The 25529-nt window shown below is 43.7% G+C and overlaps 1 protein-coding gene across 5 annotated transcripts in view; it reads left to right on the forward strand.

Annotated features, from left to right (window-relative positions):
- The window catches only part of Fam184b (family with sequence similarity 184 member B), a 136535-nt gene that overhangs the window by 46607 nt on the left and 64399 nt on the right, over positions 1-25529 (forward strand). For all 5 annotated transcript variants that reach the window (XM_029560515.1, XM_008826863.1, XM_008826862.2 and 2 more), the window contains exons 2-5: positions 12947-13705; positions 14415-14550; positions 15325-15452; positions 16216-16422. In XM_029560515.1, coding sequence (XP_029416375.1) covers positions 12947-13705; positions 14415-14550; positions 15325-15452; positions 16216-16422 — 1230 coding nt within the window. The remainder of the gene's footprint in view (positions 1-12946; positions 13706-14414; positions 14551-15324; positions 15453-16215; positions 16423-25529) is intronic.

Genomic DNA, 25529 nt, shown 5'->3' on the forward strand with positions numbered 1-25529 from the left:
TATATATATATATATATATCTCAGCAGTAGTAGACATCTGTTGTTGCTGACACAACATCCATCTGCTAGGACCATATTTCTAATTTCCTTTGTAGTCCTGGTCATGTAACCAGCCTCAGTATTCAGATCATGTGGAGGCAGATCATCCCTGTTCTCCTGAATTTCAGCTGACCTATAGTAACAGCCAGCATGTTCTGTTCCACTGGTCATAGGACTCAATCAGCATTAGACCCATGGCCTTGCCTGGTTGGAGAGTTGGCTTTGAGACCTTTTGTTGTCACTGTTGACAGAGATCAGCTGTTTTCCCTAGGGCATGCTGACTTGGCAAAGTCTAATCTTCAGGCTGCGTCTGACCAACCACTTTGTTAAGAACCTGCTGAGGGATAAAGCCAGCCTAGAAGAAAGCAAAACTAAGGAATGGAAAAATAAAGAGACAGTATATCATCATTTAAGTCTGTATCTGAAACTACTGATGGTGCTGGGCTTTTCACACACATGGGCAAATAAATTTCCTTTAATCTAAGCTAGAGGATTTGGGTTTCTGATTGGGGGATTCAGAAAAGCCTTGATTAGTAACCTGTACATCTCTGTGGGGGTATTATTCCATAACTCCTAGACCTTTCTTCATCAGAGCACCCAAGGCACCTTCAGGAATGTTATTAAACCCCATGTTCTACCCGCTAGCACTAACAGACTTCGTAAGATTGGCTTAGGGACTCATCCAAGATAAAAGACTGTCCCCATTTGTGAACATGGAGATGACTTTATACTGAATTCTATAATCCTGCCCCACTGTGGCAACCTCCCAGGTCCTCTCCTTGCAAATATGCTAATAGGCATCTGTGAGACCTCATAGAGAGCTGTTGGATTAGGACCAAGGAAAAGAGCTCTGGGTTCAGGGCCTGGTGCATATTCAATACTAAATGTTTACTGAAGAGTAGTTTCTCTTTCTGACTTTATTACTTAGGATGATGAAGATTGCCAAGTTGCTAGCTGGTGGCAATAGCTGGGTCTGCATCTATGATGTCTGACTGCTGTCCTTCTCTGTCATTTAAATTTCATTTTGAAATGAAACAATTGAGTGATTCACTCGCTGTCTGTTGAATTCAGGACCAGAAGTTCTGCTAGGTAATAGGGATAGTAGCAAACAGTCCCTACTAGAACCTCCTACTACATGATGACCAGCTGTCTGCTCATAGTGTGAGAGCCAGAGACACAGAGCCAGTAGGTGCTACATCGGTGTGTCGCCCATCTACCATGTTCTGCACTCGGGTGTGGTTGATGGTTTTGAAAAGTGCCTAAGGAGACTGTATGTTGTCAGCCCCTTGATTTAGAAGGAACACTCTAAACAGGCAAGGGATAAAAGGGAGGTAAAGTAGTCATAAGTAGGGGCTATTTGGAGGGCATAATTGCAGCAATTTCTAGGCTTGCCCTGCACTTTGCAAAAGCCAACTCTTCTTTACTGTTGCTGTCATTCATTCCCTGGAGAGGCCTATGAGAGGTTGGATTCAGGAGCTAATTTCTGAAAGCACAAGGTAGCCACAATCACTATGGGCTCTGTTATTTCTCCATGGCCTGTGGTTAAGGAACACCTTTCATGCCTCATTATGTCCCAGCAAGACTCTCTTAATCTCTTCTTTGTGGAATGGAGGTCCTTAATGTAAAAGACAAGACTTTTTCGATAATTGCACTGCTCAAACCAAAACAGACCATTTCTGTTTCTCACCAGCCAGGCAGAGGCCACTGAAGCCATATCTTGCAGGGGAGGCCACAAGACTTGACCTTCCTTCTCTGCATCTAATTCTCCTTCCTGGACTTGTTTCTCAGCCTGAAATACAAAGTGACTCAGAGTGACTCAGAGCGTGTTGCCTAGTCTAAAAAAAACAAATAACAACAAAAAACTGGTTATATTTGAGGTACACATTCATCACAGTAAAACTGGGGAATGCAGAAGAACAAAGGGGGGGCATTAATTACTCTAAAAGTAACATCTGACGATAAGTTCGTCATGTTTTGTTATCTATTTATGCTTTTCTTTGTTGGCATGCATTCACATGAATGAAAGCATGTTTCATAATATTAAAACTGTGCTGCACCACCAGCCCTTTACCATTTAAAAAGTTTTTAAACTGTATATTCCTCTTTGGTTTTTTGTTTTGAGGTTCTTGTCACAGTGGACTGGCATGTAGTGTATTCCTACAGGTCCTCCTGATAGCATCAGTCAGACAAAAGATGGACTGGCTTGAACTCAATCCAGCCAGGCCCCTCCGTTTCTGGAGTACAGGCTAATGAGCAGCACCTGCTCTGTTGCCCACAAACTGAAGTCCTGACTTAGCAGAATGCTGCTGCACTTGGGTCACATGCCGTCAGAACACAGGAGTCCTACATTGTCTGTGAAGAGAGTTTGCAAAAATAACTCGAGGACTGTAAATGCCTTTTGAGCTTTGCTAAGTGATGTTTGGACAAGGATGTGTAGCTTTAAACATAGTGTTTATCGGATAGCTTTCTAAAAAGTACAATAAACAGACTGTAAAATGTTCAGAGAACATTTTCTCAGAGAAAATAATTGATTTAGGATGAACATTCAGTATATTGATATTTATCAGACTATGAAGTGTGCTTTTAAGCTGTTTAACTGGAAAGTGATATGTAACGATAAGGTTAGAATTCATTGTTGCTGGGCATGGTGGCACATGTCTTTAATCCCAACATTGAGGAGGCAGAGGCAGGTAGATCTCTGTGAGTTCAAGGCCAGCCTGGTCTACCTAGTAAGTTCCAGGGGCTACAGAGAGTCTTTGTCTCAAAAAGACCAAATAAATAAATAAATAAGAATTCATTGTCATATCAGTTAAATAACTAGAAAAACTGAATGTATATATATCTTTAGCAGGTAAAGCCTGCTTCTAGATTTTAAATATATAAAATTGTAATACTACCAGGTGAACTTGAAGAGCTGGTGTTTATTTTGTGTCCACACACTTCTGTTTCTTTTTATAAATTATACGTCAACTTATTTATTTACTTTTTATTTATTGTGTGTGTGTTCAAGTACATGTGTGCCACAATGCATGTGTGGAGGTCAGAGGACAACTTTCAGGAGCTGGTTGCCCCTTCCACCGTGTTGAAGGAGGTCTCTCTGGTCTCTTCTGCTGCATGCACACTGCAGGCTGGCTGGCCTCAAGCTTCTAGTAATTCTCCTGTCTCTGCCTGCCATTCTGCTGGAGTGCTGGGATTATAGATGCCTGCCTTCACATCTGGCTTTTTACATAGGTTCCAGGCCTCAAACTCAGGCTTGCACAGCCAGTGCCTCTACCTGCTGAGCTATCTTCCTGGCCTGCACAGTTCTGTTTCTATGCATGCAGTTATAGGTTCTGATATTCCTGATTTGATTACTTCTCTGTCAAAATACTTCCTGGGAAAGGTATTAAGTCTTCTGTTTATTCGTAAAAGAAGTATCATTCACACATGTGCATATCTATGGATCAAGCTGTGCAGCCAAGGGAAGCTCCAACAAATCATTTGAGATTTGAGGTAGACACAAAAAAACGGTCCTTTCCAGCTCTCACATCTTTTACAGCCTGTGAAATTCCCTGGAAGGAAAGGAGGCTGTGTATGGGTATTGCAGGAGCTCTAATTAAGAACCCTGCTGAGAGACTGTTCTCACCTTTCAGGGAGTTTCAATCTAAATTGGTTTGGGAAATAGTTGAGTTTCAATTACTGAGCAGCTTACATCTCACAGTTCAATGCCATGTTCAGCTAGGTACCTAGCAACGGCTCTCTGATGGGTAATAATGAGATTTTAATTAGCATCTTGGAGCCATCTAGAAATTCATTCCAAGCTCATTTGCTTGAAAGAGCCCAGCTTTGTGTAGGATCTGTTCCAGCCTGTTTCTATAAAGGAAGGGGCAGCAAGTGAATGACATCTGCTCTTCTGGGCAGCTCACCTCCCAAACTCAGAGTTTCCTTCTGGAGATTTAGCTAGTTTTCCTTTTTCACTTGGTGCCCAGAAAATCCCGGCTTCTCTCTGTGTGCAGTGGTGAGTCAAGAGCATGGTGAGACCTCGACCGGTCTTCTCTGTGTTCCAGTGTCCCAGACTGCCGTGCTTCCAAGTCGGGATGGCATGGTGTCCTAGTTTGTTTCCCCATTGCTGCGACAAAATACTCTGACCAGTACCAACTTGGGGAGGAAAGGGTTTACTCAGCTTACATCTCCCGCGTCACAGTTCATCAGGGAGCCCAAGGTAGGAGCTCAGGACAGGAACCTGGAGGCAGGAGCTGGAGCATGGAGGAAGGCTGCTTACATAATGGCTTGCTCTCCTGGCCCCTGCTCAGCCTGCTTTCTTATGCAACACAGGCCCACCTGCCCCGGGGTGGCACCACCCACAGTGGGCTGGGCCCTCCCACATCACTCATCAAGAAGATGCCCCTCAGACATGGCCACAGGCCAGTCCAATAGAGGCAATTCCCCAGTTGAGGCTCCCTCAGCCCAGGTGTGTCAAGTTGACACTAAAGCTATCCAGCACACAGGGCCATCCCCTCAGGACATTTCCCTCCTCCACTCCATACCTGAGTCACTGGTTCCGTCACTCTTCCTCCTCCATAGTAGCTTTTGACCCCATACCCCATCCTTTGACCCTGCACTAGTCCAGTTTTCCTGTCCTGGAACTCCTCTTCTGCTACTATTGCTTCTAGACTGTACTCAGCAGCCATAGCACTGGTTCCAACACTTTCATCCTTATAATCCCTGAGTGCCTGAATCTTGTGAGAAAACCTTCCTGCATGAGACATACACACCATAGTTCCTCCAAATATGCAGTCATATGTCTTTCAGGGTGTAAAGTTAAATTCAGTGCTGGAAGGCGCACATGGCATCCAATTCCCTCTTCCCACTGTCCTTACGACAACCTGAGGCAAGAATTCTCCAAAACTGCCTTTTTTATTCAGCTTTTTTATTAAGGAGGATCTTAACAAGTTTATTGGACTTGCTAACTGAGCTTGGGGTGCTGGTTTACTTACAGAAGAGTGAATGCCCCCCCAATTCCAGCTGTGCTCGAAAATCCACACCCAAACATAAGTCCTGTGGCTTCCCAACAGCCACACAAAATGGCGAGAGAGCAGCCTGGTGGTTTTCCCAGCTTTTATACCATTAATCCCTTCCCTTCAAGCAGCTGAGGTCAACTAATTGTCTGGAAGACATAATGGGCTTGACTCCTTCTGCAGAGAGTGGGAAAGAGGCAGGACCATTGCTTGTCGTCTGAGGGCCAGAGGAACTTCGGGGTCACACAGGGTCCAAGGCCACTTGCAAATGAGTGTTAAGAGTACAGATTCCCAGTTGGGTGTGGTGGTGCTTGCCTTTAGTCCCTGCACTAGGGAGGCAGAAGCAAGCAGATCTCTGAGATCTAGAGGCCAGCCTGGTCTCCATAGAGGGTTCCAGGCCAGCTGGGACTGCAGACCCTATCTCAAAGAAGGAAAGATACAGATCCCTGGCTGTCTCTAGATCTACCACATCAAGATCTCCGAAGCAAGACCTGGAAGTCCTTATGTTCACTATGCACTTCATAAGCAGAATGGAGCCTAAACCCTTTACGTAGATGTTAGACTTGACTAGCTGAGCCCTGTGCACCTGTCCAGTGTGGACTCTTGCTCCTGCTCCATGCTCCAGAGCTGCTCTATTTTACAGTCCTTCCAACAGTGCATATAGGTTTCATCTCTCCATATTCTCACCCACAAATGTTCCCTCTTTTTTTATGATATCCATCCTAAAGGGTATGAAATAATATAATGCAGTTTTGGTTTGTATTTCCCCTAATTATTAGAGACATTGGCTATATTTTCATGTGCTTATTGGTCAGCTCTACACTTTTTTGACCCATAAAATCAGAAGAAAGAAATAAGATAGAGAATATTCAGAGGCAAGCTGGTTTTGAAGGAAAAATGCAATATTATGTGTGAGATACATGTTGGATATCTAAATGGAGATACTGTGCTGGCAAGCCACAGGATTTGTGAGTAGCATGTGGGTGATAAGTCCAGCAGTCAAATAAGTTGGGGAATTATGAGCACATAGAGCATGCGTGATTCATGAGATTGGCTGGGATCCCAAGGGAATGTGTCTAGAGAAGACTATCCAAAGCCTGAACTCCAGGATTAATACATTGGAAGGATGGGAGATGAAAAGAAACCAAGTGACCAATGAGATGAGAATATGGTCAGTAGGAAAGTATCACAGCCTGAGAGGCTAGAGAAGACAGTATTTCAAGGAGGAGGGAATGATTTAGGAGGTCAAATGTTGCTGAAAAGTTGAAGACTGAGACTCAGGTAATAACTTTAGCAGCATGGAGGTAGGTCATCAGTGACCTTGTTAAATTATTTGGGTAAAAGCCTGTCTGAATAGGACTCAGGAAAGAAGTGGTAAGAAATGAATGACACTGGGTATGAGCAAAATTTCAGAGGAGTTTTCTATAAAAGGTAGAGAAAGACAGGAGAGGTGGGATCAAAAGAAGGATTCATGATAAAATTTATAAGGCTAGATATGGTGGCACATGTCTATAATCTCAGGACTTAGGAGGCTGAGGCAGGAAGATTACCATGAGTTCAAGGCCACGTTGAGCTACATAGTGAATTTAAGCTAGGCAAGGTCACAGTCAGGCCCTATCTCAGAAAAAAAACCCCACAAAATTAGAGCACATTTATAATAGAACTGACCCATTGATGTTGACGCAGGAAGAAAGAGAATCACTGGAAAACTAAGTTCATTTCTTCCCTCTTGCCTTTCCTGGTGCCACTACTGACCTCTAGCAAAGCATTCCAGAAACCCGGATATACTACTGTGCTGGATAGCTTTAGTGTCAACTTGACACACCTGGGTACATGTACAGACCACAGTTCAATTTTCAATGTCAGGGATCTTCCTCAAGCTCTCTCCACTTTTTTTTTTCCAAAGACCCCCACAGGCATTACATGACATGAGTGCACTTACATACATGCAGGCAATATACTTAGACACATAAAATAAACATAATAGCTAAAATGCTCTTTTTAAAAATGTGGACAAATAATGCAGTATGCAACAGTCTACTAACCCACAAGCTTCTCAACAGAATGGTGTTATTTGTTGTTTGCCAGCATGTGGAACCATACTTGGCATGCAGCTAATGCTGCAGAAACATTGAGTGAAGGAATATTACTAGCTTTTTTCTCAACAAGGTTACAGTCCTGTCTTTGAACTTTGAACTCATGAGATTTTGGGTTTGAATCCCCCAAACCCCATTTTTTTTCGTTCGACAACTTTTGGCAACCAAATCAGTAACAGTAAAAGTAATATACTGTGTTTCTTGGTGCCTTAGTGTGTGCTAAGGAATGATGTAATGGATTTTTGGTTTATAAGGCATTTAATCTCCAAATAAAGCTATGAGGTATATATTGCTCTTTCCATGTTGTTAATAGGTAACTGAGGCTCAGAGAGGTTTAATAAGCTTTTTGAAGGCTGCACATCTAGAAAGAAGTGGATACATAATGTGTGTTGACACCTGGCAGGCCCTAAAGTTATGTAGCTTGAGGCAGAAGGACCCCAATCAAACTGCCAAAGAGGGTGCAGCTCGGGGTTACTCCAAGAACATCTCGGGTGCAGCGTCAGAGGGCAGATCCGTTTATTAAAATTACATGGAGGCTTATATAGGAAACTATAGGATGATGGTGCATCATTCTCTCTCTACCTATCCGCTGCCACTACGTATAGCTGACCTCAACATAGCTCATGGGCGCAGATGAGGGTGATGTGAAGACAAACAAGTCTGCTCATGGTGCCCACTTCCATCTGGCTGTCATGTGACTGGATGTACTGGAGTCAGCTGCTGGCCTTAGTGTTCTAAGGCCTCTGTGCCTGGATGTGGGCTTGGTATGCCTGAACCCATGACTGATTCAGCCCCACAATGTTCTGTCAATTAAGATTTTGATAATTCTACAAAGTTGACACTCTTATGTTTGGCCATATTGAACACTAGAGTGAGCTTCCTTAACAGACTATTTCACTGATGTTGCCACAACTCCTCAGTAGGTGAATTAGCTCCAGTGAGAGGGAGCTCTTGGAAGCTTCCCCTCCAGATTTAACACCAGGCATCTCTTCCCTTAGCTGATTTTGCTTTGTGCCCTGTGCTGTAATAAATCACAACCTTGAGTATGAATATGTGCTGAGTTTGTGAGTCCTCCAGTGAATCACCAAGCCTAGGGAAGTCTTGGGAACCACTGACCTATTAGAATAACTGACAGATGCTGCAACAAATACCAGGAAGTACTTGGTCCAGCATTTAGTTTCCAGCTCATGTCCTGTGCACCCAGTAAATGATCCTTTTTGGTGATTCAGGGCTCAGATGCTTTCCATCTTAAAATTAACCTCTCTCTAAATTCTTTGAGGCCTTAAGTTTGGGAGTGGTAACAAAAAGACTGGGAACATACACCCCATGCTGGCCCTAAGATGACACACACAACCCCATCCACCCTAATTCTATTGGGAACTGCTATTCACATGGTTCCACTTAAGTGCAAGTGGCTAAGAAATGCTGTCTCTGTTTGGTGTTTGCTCCCCTGCAGCAGATCTTCACTGTGGAATGAAAGTATGAAATGGTGGTGGTGTGTAACCTTCCCCCCCAAATCAATATATGAGCAGACTGTGCTCTCATCTCCATATCAAGTCTATGGATCAATATTCAGGGAAATGAAATTGTTCTTGCTCATGCAGAAATTGACATGGAAAGGGGATTTGGTCACCCCAATAATGAAGAAACAAGGAAGGCTCACTTTTTTTCTGGGAAGTCTTTCCATCAGTCTCCTGATGGCATTTATCAGGGAGCTTTTAAAGTTTCCACTTTCTTGTCTGCCTCCCCGATGGGAAAGGAGGAAAAATAATATATATGGTGTGTGTGTGTGTGTGTGTGTGTGTGTGTGTGTGTGTGTGTGTTGAGGGGGCACATGTACAGACCACAGTTCAATTTTCAATGTCAGGGATCTTCCTCAAGCTCTCTCCACTTTTTTTTCCAAAGATGGAGTTTGTGAATGAACCTGGAGCTCACTTATTGAGCTAGACTGGCCAGCTAGCCTCAGGGATTCTCCAGTCTCCACATCTGCAGTGCCGGGATTACAGCATGCACTGCCACACCCAGCTTTTACATGGATACTGGAGACCCAATTTAGATCTTCATGTTTGCACTTTACCAACTAAACAACCTCCATACCCACCGGAATTATATACATATATTATGTATATATTATATATACATATAATATATATGTATTTTGTCTTTTTGAGACAGGGTCTCTCTATAGCCCCAGCTGGCCTGGAACCAGCTTTGTAGACCAGGCTGGCCTTGAACTCACAGAGATCTGCCTGCCTCTGCCTCCCAAGTACTGGGATTAAAGGCATGTGCTACCACACCCGGCCTCTGAATTATATTTTTGAGGTTGCAAACTCAATTATGTTTATTCCCAGTGCCTCACACGGAACCTAGCCATTCTCAGATATGTAGTAAATCCTTAAATGAATAAATTACTGAAAGGGTCAGTGAGTTTCAGTGTCATCCTGAGCCATGAGCATGTATTTCTGAGTTAGTTATACTTTCTTAGAGCTTCCAAAAGTTATGAAAATTCTCTATAACTCAATTTCTCAGTGGTAGAATAGGAAGAATACCATCTTTATAGAGTTTCCACAGGGATTTCCTGAGTTGAGGACTATGTATTACAGTACTTACCCATGTACGAGGCTCGAAATGGTATCTATTATTAATACAAATCACAGACAGTAACATGTCGATTTCAACTCACTTAGTACAGATACATTATTAGACAAAGAAGACCATAGAAATCACCAGAAGTAGCTGAATCCTGTGCACCGTTGACAGTAACATTCTTCATGACGTAGTTCTGGCTGCTTCACTCTTTCACTCACTCATTTGAAAATTATTTGACAGTGCCCACTTGGAGCCAGGCACTGGAGATGGACAGCAATGAGCAAGAAACCAGACTCCTTTTTCCTGGAACTTACATTCTGTTAGCAAAGACAAAACTTAAGTCAGTAGCTATCACACGGAGATAATGAAAAGTCAGATCTCAGGCTTTATCCTGTGGAGATACTCTTTCTTCAAGATCTTCGGTCTCTAGTAAACTGTTATTAAATCTATACACACTGATCACCTCATCTCTAGTGGTGCCATTTGACCTTCAACAACCATCTTGTAACTGTATTTGTACACACACACACACACACACACACACACACACACAACCGAACTTCCTCTTAGTTTTTTCTCTATTCCATAATTATGTAATTTTTTCAACCTAAAAACAAAAGAAAACAATGGAAGCCTTTTTTGGTTTCTTTCTAAACCACATGATGGGGGATCTCTGGCATACATGCTGTTCTGTGATTGAAGAGAGGGACCCTACCTGCTCAGCCTCTACCAAGCTCCCTGAAATGACACTCAGCCCCTGAGGAACTCAGAACAAGGCCATAGTTTTTAAACCATAGATGAAGCAGTAGTAGAAATCTGAAAATGGCATGATAATCTAGTTCAATAGACAGATCCATAAGGAAACACGAACAACCCTCCAAGACTAAAGTAGACAAGTGCCAAAGTAAGGGTGGGGACCCTCTAGGAGAACCTATCTTAAATGCCCACTGCAACCTCTCTTTATCTTATCATATCTTATCTCTCATTATCAATGAGAACGGTTCATGTGGGGCTCTCCTAGACTTATTTTTCCATCTCTTGACCCACTCATTTCCAATGATCTTTTCCTTCTACCTTGGTCACACACTCCCTTTAAACCTTTGACCTTATTTTCAACAAAAAATTGACTCTGCTCTACCCAGCTCATCAACTCTTAAAAATATTTTCCCTGGGGCTAGAGAGATGGCTCAGTGGTTAAGAGCACTGGCTGCTCTTGCAGAGGACATGGGTTTGATTCCCAGCACCCACAAGGTAGCTAACAACTGTCTATATGATTCCATTTCCAGGGGATCTGATGCCCTCTTCTAACCTCCACAGTCATTGTGTTGACATGGGTGCACTTATACACATGCAGGAGATACACTCATACACATAAAATAAAAATAATAAATAAAATGTTAAAAAATACTTTTCCTGTCTTGACTTTCTCTCCTGTTATACTTGCCAATTGAAACCAAATTCTTGGTGACCCATCCATCCTCTCCCAGGAATTCATTCTGATGAACACAGCTGATGAAAATCTCAGGGCAAAGAATTAATTTCCCCCTTCCTAAAAAGCAGTTCACAACTTCTCACTCTTCAAACCTCCTATGTTTCCTTCTTGTACAGCTCAGCACCACTACTTGATGATCTCACCCTGTTCTTTGTTGAGAATGTAGACGCCACCTTCTACCTCTGCGAGGTGATGTCGCCCTCATTCTCCTATCACAAGTGCCATGAGCCTGTTCCCATTTTCCTCTCCTTCCATCTCTTGTGAATGGCACATCTCTGTGGGACACCCTTCACAGGGATTTTGACCCTTTATTTCCTTTATTCCTGGGGCTTCACCTTTTGGGTTCTCTGCTGATTTGTAATTCCTACCTACATACTGATATGTTCTGGCATCTCTCATGAAGCAAACAGCAGCAGCTGCAGAACTCTCCTGATTTTGTGTCCTTCTATAGCTCAGACTCCCCCTCTAAAGTCCAGATGTTCATTCACTTGCCTTGGTGGCTTTTCCACCTGTATGTCTAGTGGCATATCAAATTGAATACCTCTAAATATAATTCCTTTTCTCCTTCTCCTTCTTCTCCTTCTTCTTCTTCTTCTTCTTCTTCTTCTTCTTCTTCTCCTCCTCCTCCTCCTCCTCCTCCTCCTCCTCGTTCCCCCCTTTCTCTTTCTCTCTCTCTCTTTTGACAGCGTCTCACTCTGTGGTCCTAGCTGACCTGGAACTCATTATACAGAGCAAATTAGCCTGGAACTTACAGAGGTCCACCTGTCTCTGCCTTCCAGGTGCTGGGATTAAAGGTGTGTACCACCATGCCCCACCTACCTGCTGGTCTTTCAATTTCAGGCCAACTTCCTGGACATCATCCTAGGTTCCTGGGCTTAAAGCTGGGTTCTAGGTCTCTTTCATCCCATTCTCCACACAGCAGGGAAAGCATCTTTTGCCTTTCTTTTAGAAGTAGAATGGACAGGCATCCTTGCGTGGTTCCTGATCTTCTGAGGAAATATTCAGTGTTTCTCATTGAGTGTGATATTAACTATGGGTTTTTGTAGATGTGCTCTGTTGGGTCCAGGAGGGTCCCTTCAATTTCTAATTTCTGAGTGTTTTTTTTTAAATCATGGAAAGATGCTGCGTTTTCTCAAGTGTTTTTCCTGTATCTATTAAGAATATTGCTGGAGCCCTGGATATGGTGGTGCATGCCTTTGATCCCAGCACTCAGAAGGCAGAAGCAGGCAGATCTTTGTGGGCTGGAGGCCAGCCCAGTCTAGATAATGAGCTCTAGGCCAGTCAGGGCTACATAGTGAGAGCCTATCTTTAAAAAAAGGAATATTGCTGAATTCAATTTTCTAAGAATTTATTGGTTGTTTCCATCCAAAAGTATCCTTTTTACAAAAATGAGATCACATCACTTCTTTGCTTTAAAATCCTTCCCCGGATTCCTGCTGTACCTAGGAGATCCTTTATAGAATTCTTCCAGAATGCCTTCCACGTCTTTGTGCAGATTCACTGCTTGGCCTTGGTTCCCCAGCTCCCTGCCCCACTGCTTTGCCCTTTCACTGGCTTCTCCTGGGAACCATTACTGTTACCGTCAGTCCCTGCCACCTTGCAAATTGTCTTCTCAGGCACTGCCCTGGTGGGTGGATCTCAGTGCCCCAGTAGGGGCAAATCATCCCTTGTCACAGTCACCCTCCCATACACCACCTGCTTGCCCTAACTATGCTCTGTTTGCTATTCTGCAGGTCATTTATGCCCTGAACACCCGCCAGGATGAGGCAGAGGCCAGCGTGGAGGCCCTGCGGGAAGCCCATCAGGAGGAGCTCCAGGGGGCGGTGGCAGAGACCAGGGCCAGGCTTCTGCAGGAGCAGAGTCGTGCCAGCGAAGATGCAGAGACCCTTCTGCAGCGCATCCAGGCCCTGGAGAGCGCTCTGGAGCTGCAGAAGAAGCTGACCCAGGAGGCCCTGGCAGAGTCAGCCTCCTGCAGGCTAGAGACCAAAGAGAGGGAGCTGAGGGTGGAGGCAGAGCACGCTGAGCGAGTTTTAACGCTCTCCAAGGAGATGCTGGAGCTCAAGGCTGATTATGAGAAGAGGCTCCGGCAGCTGACCAGCCACGAGGGCCCCCAATGGGGCCACCTGTCCCAGGAGAGCCCTGACACCACAGCAGAGCCTGGTCAGGGACCAGAGATGCACCAAGTCCTGCTGGAGGTGGAGAGGCTGCGAGCTGAGAACCAGCAGCTGAGCCAGGACTATGCCCGCAAGGCGGAGGAGCTGCAGGCCACCTATGAGCGGGAAAACGAGGCCATCCGGCAGGCCATGCAGCAGTCAGTGAGCGAGGCCCTGTGGCAGTGGCAAGAAAAGGAAACTGGCCTTCGTAAGAACTTCCAGGTCCAGGAGTCAGCCCTGCAGGCCCAGGTCAGGAAGCTAGAAGGGGACCTGGAGCATAGAGGGCGCAAGATAAGTGACCTGAAGAAGTATGCCCAGAAGCTGAAAGAAAGGATTCAGGTAAAGCCTCTCTCCTCCCTCCTCAAGGGGATGAGCAGCAGGGCCGCCGATTCTGCGCACCTACCGCCAGCCAGGCACACGGTGCTGGTTCAACCACACTCACTCTGCAGTTTTTCAGTGCTTACTGTGAGCTAGATCCTAACCCTGGGCAGGGGACTCATGGTGAGCTAGACTGGTCCCTAGCCTCAGATACCACAAAGATTTGCAGTTTACAGATGAGGAGTCTAACCTGAAGGTTAGGGACTTAAAAGTCTGGCCTATTGGCCACACAATAACCTTTCAACTTGAGTTAGCCTAATTCTAAGTTATTTAATTTTATGTGTTCATTTCATAATAATTTGATTCTCCTAAAATCTTTAGGACATTTGTGTTCAAAGGAACAGACCCATTGATGAGTCAGTTCTATAAGCCTCCCCCGCCAAAATACAGAAGCCCACCTCTGGAAAAACACAGCAGATAGAATTTCTAATACTCCCTGAGTATTTTTTCTACTTTATTTTATCTTATTTTGTGCTCACTGGAGAAGGCTTGAATAACTTGCCTGAGGCCACACTGCCATCAGAGGATGAGTAGGAATTTGATGAACCCCTATCACTAATTCCAGAGCCCTGGGCCCCTGCTGAGCCCTTTCCTACATTTCAGATCACAGGACTGTTGTATGCACTCAGCATGTCTCTATCCAGAGAACTGAGACCTTCCTTCTGTTTAGGATCTGGACGTGCAGCTAAGGGAGGCTCGGCAGGAGAATTCGGAGTTGAAAAGCACTGCAAAAAAACTTGGCGAGAAGCTGGCTGTTGCCAAAGACAGACTGATACTACAGGAGTGTCATGTGACACAGAAAACTGGTAAGATACCCTGTAGTGATTCCTTTAGGACCTAAGATTGGCTGCCAGGCTTAGCTTGGTGCCAGTGGACAGTCTCAAGAGTGAGGGAACAGGGAACAGGGAGCAGGAACAGGGCTGTTGGATCTGGCCTGCTAGGTGGGTGAACTGAAGCCCCATAGGTAAGCCAACAACAGCTCCTCACCTGGAGCTGCACAGGCCAGACATCTAACGGGTGGATGAAAAGGACCCCTTGCTCCAAATACTACCCCACTAGGCTCCTCATGGTGCCTGCACTTCTGCTTTCCCTCCTCCGTGACTTGTGAGGACTTTGTAATTTTAGCGTCATTTCACACAATGATGTGTGAAATCTATCACTGGGTCCTCCCAATAATTTTGTGAAACAGGTACAGTTGTTGTCCCATATTACAGATGGTGAACTGAGGCCAAGAGAGGATAAATAGTTGATTGAAGGTCAGCTACATGGTTGGATAAAGCTCCTGTTTAGATATAAATATATCTGATTCTAAGCACCTTTCATTAGGCTTCCTCTACAAAAAGCTCTCGAATTTTTATTTAGGAAGGGATAGTGTAGCAATTATTTAAGCTCAGGATACAGCTTCGAACAAAAATGAGAACATTACATTGCCCTTATGGGAGGGCTGCAGGCCTTGGAGCAGGGATTGTGTAGATGAGTGGTAAGCAAAATGATTGAACAGTCAACCAGACTTCAGAAGGCCTTGGGCATGAGACCATGTCCACGACCACCCCAAATAATGTTGAAACGTATATATGCAGATGACATGAAGACTGAGAATAAAGTCCTGGGGAAAGCAAATGACTTGGAGGCCTGCAGTCTTCATCCTCAGTGGGATCAAGACTTTCTTAAGGAGTGTCCGTGCACTAAAGGTGGCTCAGAAACACAGGTAAGCGTCTGACAGCACTGAGGGTGGAGAAGTCACAGGAGATCGGCATGCACTTTGGGTAGAGGCCATTCTCCAACCACAGAGCAATAACTGAAAACCTCAGGTGCCATGATTCAAGGATAGATGAAGCAAGAGCAGAGGTCACACCGCTTCTTGCCAGTTTCATGTCACTCAATCCTAAGAGAACAAGAATGTAGCATAATTCTCCCAAGTTTTTTTATTCACCTGAAAAAGTAAGCATTGCTATGACATATTTCCACCCAAACAAATCAAGTATTCGTTAGAAACTGACCCTCTGACCATAGCTACAGTATTCCAGAAATCCTTCTTCCAATAGTGGGTAAAGTGAAATCTCAAATATCAAATATAGGGACCCACTATAGAGAAATGGCTCCATGGTTAAGAGCAGTGGCTGCTCCTGCAGAGGACCTGGGTTCAAATCCCAGCACCCACATGGAGGCTAACCACTGTCCTAACTCCAGTTGTAGGGGATCTGATGCCTTCTGACCTTCTCAAGCATTGCACAACATGGGTGTACATACATACATGCAGGCAATATACTCATACACGTGAAAATAAAATAAAATATGAAATATGAAGTATCAAATATATAATAAATAAAATATGAAGTATCAAACATATAATCTTATAAAATCCTCTGTACCTTCTGGTACTTGCTATAAAATCTGTATATAAATATGCAGAAGAGACATGGGCCTCATCTCTCCCCAGCAGGTTTACAAAGTCATATTTCTCTTTATAGATGAAGAAAGAGGCAAGTGGTGAAATGGAGCATATGAAACAGCAGCATGAGGAAGACCTGCGTAAAGTCAGACGACAGACTGAGGAGGAGAAGCAGCAGCTCAGAGACCAGCTGGTGAAGCGCCTGGAAGACGTGGTGAAGAAGCACACTGTGGAGATGAAGTCAGTGCGCTCCTCTGTGGAGCTGGAAAGAAAGAAGCTGAGGAAGGTGAGGCTGTCTACAAAAGCTGTTGGGGGGCCTGGCTTTCCCCCACCTCCTTCCTTCCCTCTTTCCTTTTCCAAACACTTACTGTGCTCCTACTGCGTGTACATCTAGGCTGCTTCTCTGACCACAGGTGAAGACAGCAGTCCTGTCCAAAGTGGGACACGTTCTCTTAGAGGAGAGAAGGGGACCAGCTAAGACTGTGGGGCACTAGCTTTTGGAGTTGCTGACATGGGGTGGGCTTGTGTTGTGTGAGCATTTGACTTAGGGAAATTCAACTCTACTCATACAACAAAAACACAGAGCGAAAGTCCCCAACCCAAAACTCAGGGCTCTAAGACTTCCTGGACTCAGATTCCAGCTCTGCTGCCCGCAGAACATTATTTCACTGTCTCCTCTCAACCACCCCCAGAAACTCTGCCTGCCCAAAGTTCCTCGCTAGAAAGGTGGATAGTGATAATAATAGAACCTCTCTGAGTACTCTGAGGGTTAGATGAGAGCAAGCATCTTTGTGATCCAGGAGGTATTAGCCTTGAGTGTTCACTGATAACCATATATCACTGTTTTATGTGGTGGTTAAAAGTTGTAAGTACTTTCCAGGTGTGGTGGGGCACACCTTTAGTCCCAGCACTTCGGAGACAGAGGCAGGCAAATCTCTGTGAGTTCAAGGTCAGCCTGGTCTACATAGTAAGTTCCAGGTCAGCTGGCACTACAGGGAGACCCTGTCTCAAAAGAGACCAAAAAAAAAAAAAAAATTTGGAAGTATTCAATAAATATATGTCAAATAAGTAAATATATGAACTCATGAAAGACCCAGACTAGTCTGGGTCTAGATCTTGAATCTTCCACAAGCTCTGTGACCAAGGATAGGTCCCTTAACCTCTCTGAACACTGAATTCTAAAGCAGGGTTAAAGGGGGCTGGAGAGATGGCCCAGTGGTTCAGAACACTTGCTGTTCTTCCATAGGACCTGGTTTAATTCCCAGAACCCACATGGCAGCTAACAACCATCTATAACTCAAGTTCCAGGGGATCCAACACCCTCTTCTGGCCTCTGTGGGGCATTACACACATGTGGTGAACTTACATACATGCAGTTGAAACACTCTTGCACATAAAATAAAAATAAATAAAATAGCTGGGTGTGGTAGCCTCACACCGTTAATCCCAGGACTCAGGAGGCAGAGGCAGGTGGATCTCTGTGAGTTCGAAGCCAGCCTGGTTTACTTAGCGAGTTCCAGGCCAGCTGGGGCTACAGGGAGACCCTGTCTCAAAAAGACCAAAATTAATTAATTAATTAAAATAGAAAAAAATAGGGGCTGGAGAGATGGCTCAGTGGTTAAGACACTGGTTGTTCTTGCAGAAGACCCGAGTTCAAATCCCAGCATCCACATGGTAGCTAACAACTGTCAGTAACTCCAGTCCCAGAGGATCCGACAGCCTCTTCTGTCCTCCGTGGGCATTTCATGACACAGGTCTTACCTACATGCAGGCAATACACGAATACACATAAAAATAATAATAATAATATTTTTTAAAAATTAAAAAAAATAAAGCAGGGTTAAATGGTTTGAAGGCTTGTTATACACATTTAAATATGGTACTACATATGAACCCTTCACTGGCTGTGCAGTATATAGTGAAAGTTCAGCAGATGGCAGCTATTATTAATTACCATGTTCTTAGGTGGCATGTGAAATAAAAAATATTATATAGTGCCTATTATATTTATACTGAATGCTTATGAACACTTGAGTCTTTCCAACATTACTATAAAACGTATGTTTATCTTTCCATTTTAGAGATTAAGAAAGTGACTCCAAAGCTGCAGTGAGTGTATCATTGATACAAATAGTGGGTACCAGAGCTGCATTCAAACCCAACGGCCTAGTATCAAAGCCTGTGGCTTGCTACCTTCATATGGAGCAGTTATTTTGAAATCATTTTTTCTCCTGTGAGCTGCAATCAGTTTTGAATATCCAGTCTTAAGGAAAGCAGACTAACACTCCATCCTGAGCCCCAGTCAACAGGAGGGATTGTCATTCTCTTAAGCTTCCAGTTGCCCTGGCAACGTGATGGGCAAATTGGACTTCAGCCTTAATCAGCACACAAGTCAATTTGGGAAATGAATCACACAAAAATAACTGTGTTTTGTTCCCAATTTTGTTTTACTTTGTGCTCATATCTAGAATCTGAGAATATGTGATATAAATGAGGCCACATAGATTAGGGAAGCCAACGCCTTGACAAGGCCTCCAGTCCAGGGTTTATGGACTAAAAATAGTCACTGTTTTCCCTATAGCATTAGCATTGCTCTATTTCTCTGAGCCCTTGGTGTGAGTTTATTGTACATCCTAAATACTACCCTGACAAAAGAGCACATGGCAAGATGTGGTCTGGCGCTGGCCTAGAAGACCTGTATATCTTTCCTGGTTACCTGAGTAGAGAATATTACCACGTAATCTTGACAGAACAGAGTGCACATCCTGTAATTAATGCTTGCACACCCAGGTTGCTAGGGAAGGGACTGAGATCAGGATGTACTGAGCTTTCCCAAGAGCTGCTAAACACTTCTGCATCTCACATCTCATTGTACACGTGGGCTCCTCCTGGCAAGACTCACAAATCCATTTAGACAGTTTAGTCAGAAAGGAATTTAATACAGATAATAACTAGCATTCTGTAAGATCAGGGAACCCAAATTAGCAGCTACTAAATAGTACCAGTGTCCCAAATCCACTGCAAAACTTATGGGACATAGTTGGGTCTAACCTGTTTATGCGCTTTGATCGTCTCTTCCTTTTATGGACATTCAGACCATTTATGCATTTTTTAATTGTAAGGAAAATTATTTTAAAACAATTCTTGGGCATAAATATAATTTTTGCCATTTATTAAAGAAAAACTTATATGCTAATGAGAGATGCGCTTATCTTTTAATAAATATTCTTATTCTTTGAGAATTTCATACAGTGTACTTTGATCACATTCACCTCTGCTCCCCCATCCACCCTATCTTCCTGTCTTCCCCAGCTTTATGTTTTCTCTTTAATTTAATATCCCATCAACTCCTATTTATTGCTGTCAATATACCTCTGGGTGTGGGGCCATCCACTGACCGTTTACTTTTTTTTTGAGATAAGGTCTCCTTGTAGCCCCAGCTGGCCTGTAACTTTCTATGTAGACCAGGCTAGGCTTGATTTCATAGAGAGCCACCTGTCTGTGCCTCTTGAGAGTTGGGCTTCCATTTACACTTAATAGAATGATTAAATCTACTAAGTCTACTAAGTTACTGTTTTTACCTTCTTTTCACGTTTGCTAATTGTTTTTCCCTTTTTTCCTGCTTATTTTTGATGCACTGAGTATTTTTGGTATTACATTTTTTTTTGTCTTCACCTTTGACTTTTAAGAAAGTATTTTATTATTTTTATTTTATGAGTTTATGAGTGTATTGCCTATACGTATGTAAGTGCACCTGGGGTGCACCATGCCTGCAGAGACCAGAAGAGGATGTCAGAACCCCTAGAACTGAAGTTATAGATGGTTGTTATCTGCCATGTGGGTGCTGGGAATCAAACCTGGGTCCTCTGAAGAGTCGCCAGTGCTCTTAACTGCTGAGCCATCTCTCCAGTCCCCACTTTTCACTTCTTAGGGCTCATTTTTGGCAGATGGAAAGCTAGAGTTTATGTCATGATTAACACTGTGCATCTCTAAATTTACCACAATCTTCTTTGAATGGCATCATATTCCTTCACAGATGAAAACATTATAATAACAATATCCATCCTCTTTTCTGTCCTTTGGACATTTGTTATACATTTTATTTATACACGTTATAAATCCCATGCTATGCTACTTTTTTATAAACTTTTAAAATTTTAAGAAGATTTTAAAATTGTTTAATTATGTGTATGAGTGTGTGTCTGTGTGTAGGTATATACCTGTGAGTGTTGATGCCTACAGAGGCCAAAAGATGTCAGGTCTCCTGGAACTGGAGTTACAGGGAGTTATTAGCTGCCTGATGTGTGTACTGGGAACTGATTTTGGGTCCTCTGAAAGAGAGGTATATGCTCATAAGCACTGACCATCTCTCCAGCCCATTTATAATTTTTTTGCATTTATTTACTCATTGTAAACATACATACACTCATATGTGTGTGTGTATGGATGCTCATATGTGTAGTATGCTCATATGTGGGTGCTGTGGTTCCCATGTAGAGAGGATAGCTTTCAGGAGTTGGTTCTCTCCTTTCACCATGTGGGTTCCAGGGATTGGACTCAGGTCATCAGGCTGGCAGCACACATCTTTATTCAATGAGACTCAGATTAATACAGTGAGTTGTTGGTGAGAACGGAGCTAGTAATGGGTACCTGAAAGTATGGAAATGGCTCTGGAGCTAAGTAATGGGGGAAAAGTTGATAGAACTTGGAGCAAAAGATACAAAATGCATCAAATACTATAAATGGAACACATGAGATCTCTGTGGTGTGGGCTTAGAAAGGGCAGGGAGACTGGGGAAGAGCTAGAATGTCTCGGGGTGAATAAGTGGTCCAAATTGCTGATGGAAATGAAAAATGTTTTCCTGGAAATTTGAGTAAAGGCCTCTCTCATCATACTATTTAAATTTTGCTATTCTATGTCCATGTTCCAGACCTTAATGAATGGCCATATTTAAAAATGATACAAACAAGGGGGCTGGAGAGATGACCCAGAGGTTCAGAGCACTGGATGTTCTTGCAGAAGACCTGGGTTTGAATCCAAGCACCCACATAGCAGCTAACAACTCTCTGTAACTCTAGTTCTAGGGGATCCAATGCCCTCTTCTGTCCTCTGCAGACATTGCACGACATGGGTGCACTTGCATACCTGCATGCAATACACACATACTCATAAAACAATTAAAATAAACTAAGGTAAAAAGGATATGTAGCCAAGGAAATACCTACTCCAAAGCATTGTGAGGATGCTTGGTTACTAAACCATGGGCTTTGGGAGCTAAGGCATGACTTAAGAGTGGAGTATATAATTACAGAGGAAGCACAATGGAAATATTTGGGAAGTTCTCAGGTTTACTAGGGAAAGAACAAAGAAAGCACACACGTAAAGGTGCAGTCTAGCATCTGCTAGCTAAAGAGACTGGCATGCATGTGAGAGCCAGTTACTAATCTTTGGGATAATGTGAACGAGGCCTGGAGGCCACCTTCAAAGGTAGCCTTTGATAGCTTCTGTGATGCTCCCTCTGCCATGACAGGCCATGTCAGAAAAGAGCAGAATTGTTCCAGGAACAGGCTGGGCACACTCCACTTGCTTACTGCCTAAGTCCATCTCAGGATTCTGCTCCTGCCTTTCCAAAAGAGCACTCCGTAGCCTCCGGCTGTGGTTCTACAGGTTCAGGCAGCACTTGTGCTCTCCCTTCAAAGGGAAAAGGCATCCGACCTTGTGGTCCACAAACTGATTCTGCAGTCATGGAGGAATGTAAGAACTATGGGGTCACAGCAGCTTCCATTGAGATTTCTGAGAAAAGCTTGCTGTAGGTATGGAGGCATTGCAGAGGTTCTCTTACTAGAGTGCTTAGGGAATCCATGGGGCTGGGACCCATGCCCTTGAGACTCAGAAAGGTAGAGCCACCAACAGATATCAGCCTGAAGAACAAACCATGGAACAGCCATGGAGGCAAGCAGCAAAGCCATGGGGCAGAGCTGTCTGAAGTGACCTTCAGGGCTGACCCTACAGTGTATACAAGATGTGAGACTTGGCGCTTGAGGTTTAACGGCTTATTGATGGGTTTTAGACTTGCTATTGGCCAATTCTTTCTATTTCCCCTCCTGCCTCTTGGAATAGGAATATATGTCCTGTGTCTGACCCATCATTATGTATTGGAAGTACAGAATTTGACTTTACAGACTCACAGCTAGGAGTTTGCCTTGAGTTGCAGTTGAGACTTTGGACTTTGGAATTAATGCTAAAATGAGTCAAGACTTTGAGACTATTTGGATGCAACAATCATATTTTTTATGTGAGAAGGAAATTGATTTGAAGAGAGATGGGGGAATGCTGTTTCAGTATGGTTTGTTCACTCCAAAATTAGGTTGACATTAATCCTCATTGTAAGGAATTAATAGGGTAGGAACTAATTTGACTGCAGTGTTTAGAAGCAGGGCCTTTGGAAATTAGATAAAATTGTTACGATGGAATTGAATCAATCTCTCTCTCTCTCTCTCTCTCTCTCTCTCTCTCTCTCTCTTCCCTCCCTCAGCATCCACATCCATTGATTGCTCTAGCTCTTCATCTTGAGGTGACCTTATGAAATTTCCCCATCCACCTTGACCTGTCAACTAGTTTTGTCATTCTACAGGTCTCATTAGATTCTTTCTTGATAAGAGATTTTATAACTAACAGAACGGGTTGTCTTCCTGTAAGTGGCCCGAAGTGACCTGTGAAGATGATTTTGTACTGGCTACCACAACACTCTTCCAACAAGAAAACAGAGGATCAACAGATTTGGCCCCTCACCTTGGGCCAGAATAAACCTCTTTTTTAAAAATGTTGTGCATGGTTTGTGGTATCATCTAATTAACAACAGAAAAACAGACTTTAGACACAGTGGCTTCTTTGCATTCCTTCCTTCCCTCCCTCCCTCCCTCCCTCCCTCCTCCCCTCCCTTGCTTCTTCCCTCCCTCTGTTTGCTTGTATATATGCTTGTTTGTTTGAGGTTGGGTCTTACTATGTAACCCAGGCTGTCCTCACACTCGTGATCCTTCTGTCTTACTTAGCTTCCTGGGATTACAAGATTACAAGCATGCATCACCCCCACTCCCAGCTGATTATTTTCTTAAGTTACCAGTAATTGTAGACAATGTAGAAACATAAAGAGGGCTAGAGTCCTGCTTGAGCCCTGCTCCTGTCAGCCGTGGAATCTCCTCCTTGTAAAAGCTTGCTTCTCAGTATACAGGAGTTCGGTGAAAATGAATCATTTGATAAATCCTTGTTGTGTAGAATCCCCTTCTTGGGGGTGCATCAGTTCATGTATTTGAATGCATTGGTCTCTTTACTTTGCTCATGTTCTTGACCTTGCGATTGCTTTTCCCCTCTACTTGAGTTGAAATCTTCAAGGTCACCTTGAGTGAGCTGGACAGATTCCTTTCTGCCCTGTGTTCTCTAGGTGACACAGAACTGTTTTCTAACTGTAATCCACATTATTCTGTACCTGTGAGGAAGCTTAGTAATGCTAAAATGTACTGCTGAAATTGATTCTTTTCACCTGTAGGGGTTTTTATTTTCTCACTCTAGGGCCATTTGTTAAGGCAACAGCAGAAGCTATGATTGATTGTATGTACCAGAAAGTTGTGCTGTGTAAAATTAGAAACAGACCTTCCATTATGCCAAAAATCATTACAGCAGAGTATTCTCGCTGGCTGTTATAGTGTGAGTGTGTCTTAGTGGAGTTACTTTCCATGCCAGTAAGAGTGCGTGGTAAACCAAATTCCATCCAACGAAGGTGTCTATGGATGAGAAACTAATTAGTGAAGTAAAAAATCAGAAATTTTTGCTGAGGGATTCTGATGGCTGCTTTATTTATCTCAGCTTGTTTGGTAGCAAAGAATTACCTATATATTGTTATATATTATCTTTGGGAAGCTGACTCCCAAACAGCAAGTTCTGAGGATAGCATATGTTGATCAAAGGGAGACCACATGCCAAGTAGCCATGTCATCCAACACTGACAATCTAAGCACAGGGCTCTTTTAGAGTCCCTGAAAACACTGACCCAGGGACAGTGCTAAGAGCCACCTCAGGGCCAATGGCTGGTCTGGGCTTGGTGCCATAGCATGTAGAGGTGCCATCCAGGTGATCAGTAGCACATCCTTGTAGATTGTCAAACTAGAAACCTGGGAATCAAGCATGACTTCTCTCCTACCCCTCACACTCAATCACTGAGTATTTTAATTCTGTTCTGTTCTGATGCCCCAGAATATTTGCACATCCCTCTCTCCTCAGTGATTCTAGGCTAAGTCAGTCAACCTCCATGACCTTTAAAATATTTTTATTTTTAGTGTATGAGTGTATGGCCTACATATGTGTATGCCCCCATGTCATGCAGTGCCCATGGAGGTCAGAAGAGGGCATCAGATTCCTCTGGAACTGGAGCTATGGACAGTTGTTAGCAGCCATGTGGGCGCTGGGAATTGAACCTGGGTCCTCTGCAAGAGCAACCAGTGCTCATAACAGCTGAGCCATTTCTCTAGCCTCCTCCATGACTTTTTAAAAAAATTTATTTATTTTTACACATACACGCGTTTGGCCTACGTGTATGTAAGTACATCTATGTCATGCAAACACACGGAGGCCAGAAGATTGTTTCAGATCCTCTGGAACTGTAGTTACAGCTGGCTGTTAGCTGCAGTATGGGTGCTGAGAACCAGACCTTGGTCCTCTGCAAGAGCAGCCAGTGGTCTTAACTGCTGAGCCATCTCTTCAACCCCAATCTCCATGACTTGATTGGACCATGTCAAAATCTGTCTCCACTCTCCCCACTTCATATCATCCTGTCTCCATTCTAGCAAGATCTTGTGCGCTGGGAATTGAACCTGGGTCCTCTGCAAGAGCAACCAGTGCTCATAACAGCTGAGCCATTTCTCTAGCCTCCTCCATGACTTTTTAAAAAAATTTATTTATTTTTACACATACACGCGTTTGGCCTACGTGTATGTAAGTACATCTATGTCATGCAAACACACGGAGGCCAGAAGATTGTTTCAGATCCTCTGGAACTGTAGTTACAGCTGGCTGTTAGCTGCAGTATGGGTGCTGAGAACCAGACCTTGGTCCTCTGCAAGAGCAGCCAGTGGTCTTAACTGCTGAGCCATCTCTTCAACCCCAATCTCCATGACTTGATTGGACCATGTCAAAATCTGTCTCCACTCTCCCCACTTCATATCATCCTGTCTCCATTCTAGCAAGATCTTGTGGCAGCTCAGCCTTGGATCCCGGCTCTTCACAGCTCCCTATCGTCGTCACATTGTTCTTCAGACACTTGCAGTGACACAAAGACAGATACCTATTTGCTTCTCTGCCTCACTGGTCCCATGTCTTTCCCTGTCCAACTCTGCCTG

This window comes from Nannospalax galili, unplaced genomic scaffold, assembly GCF_000622305.1.
Source record: "Nannospalax galili isolate Female #2095 unplaced genomic scaffold, S.galili_v1.0 scaffold271, whole genome shotgun sequence".
Lineage (NCBI taxonomy): Eukaryota > Metazoa > Chordata > Mammalia > Rodentia > Spalacidae > Nannospalax > Nannospalax galili.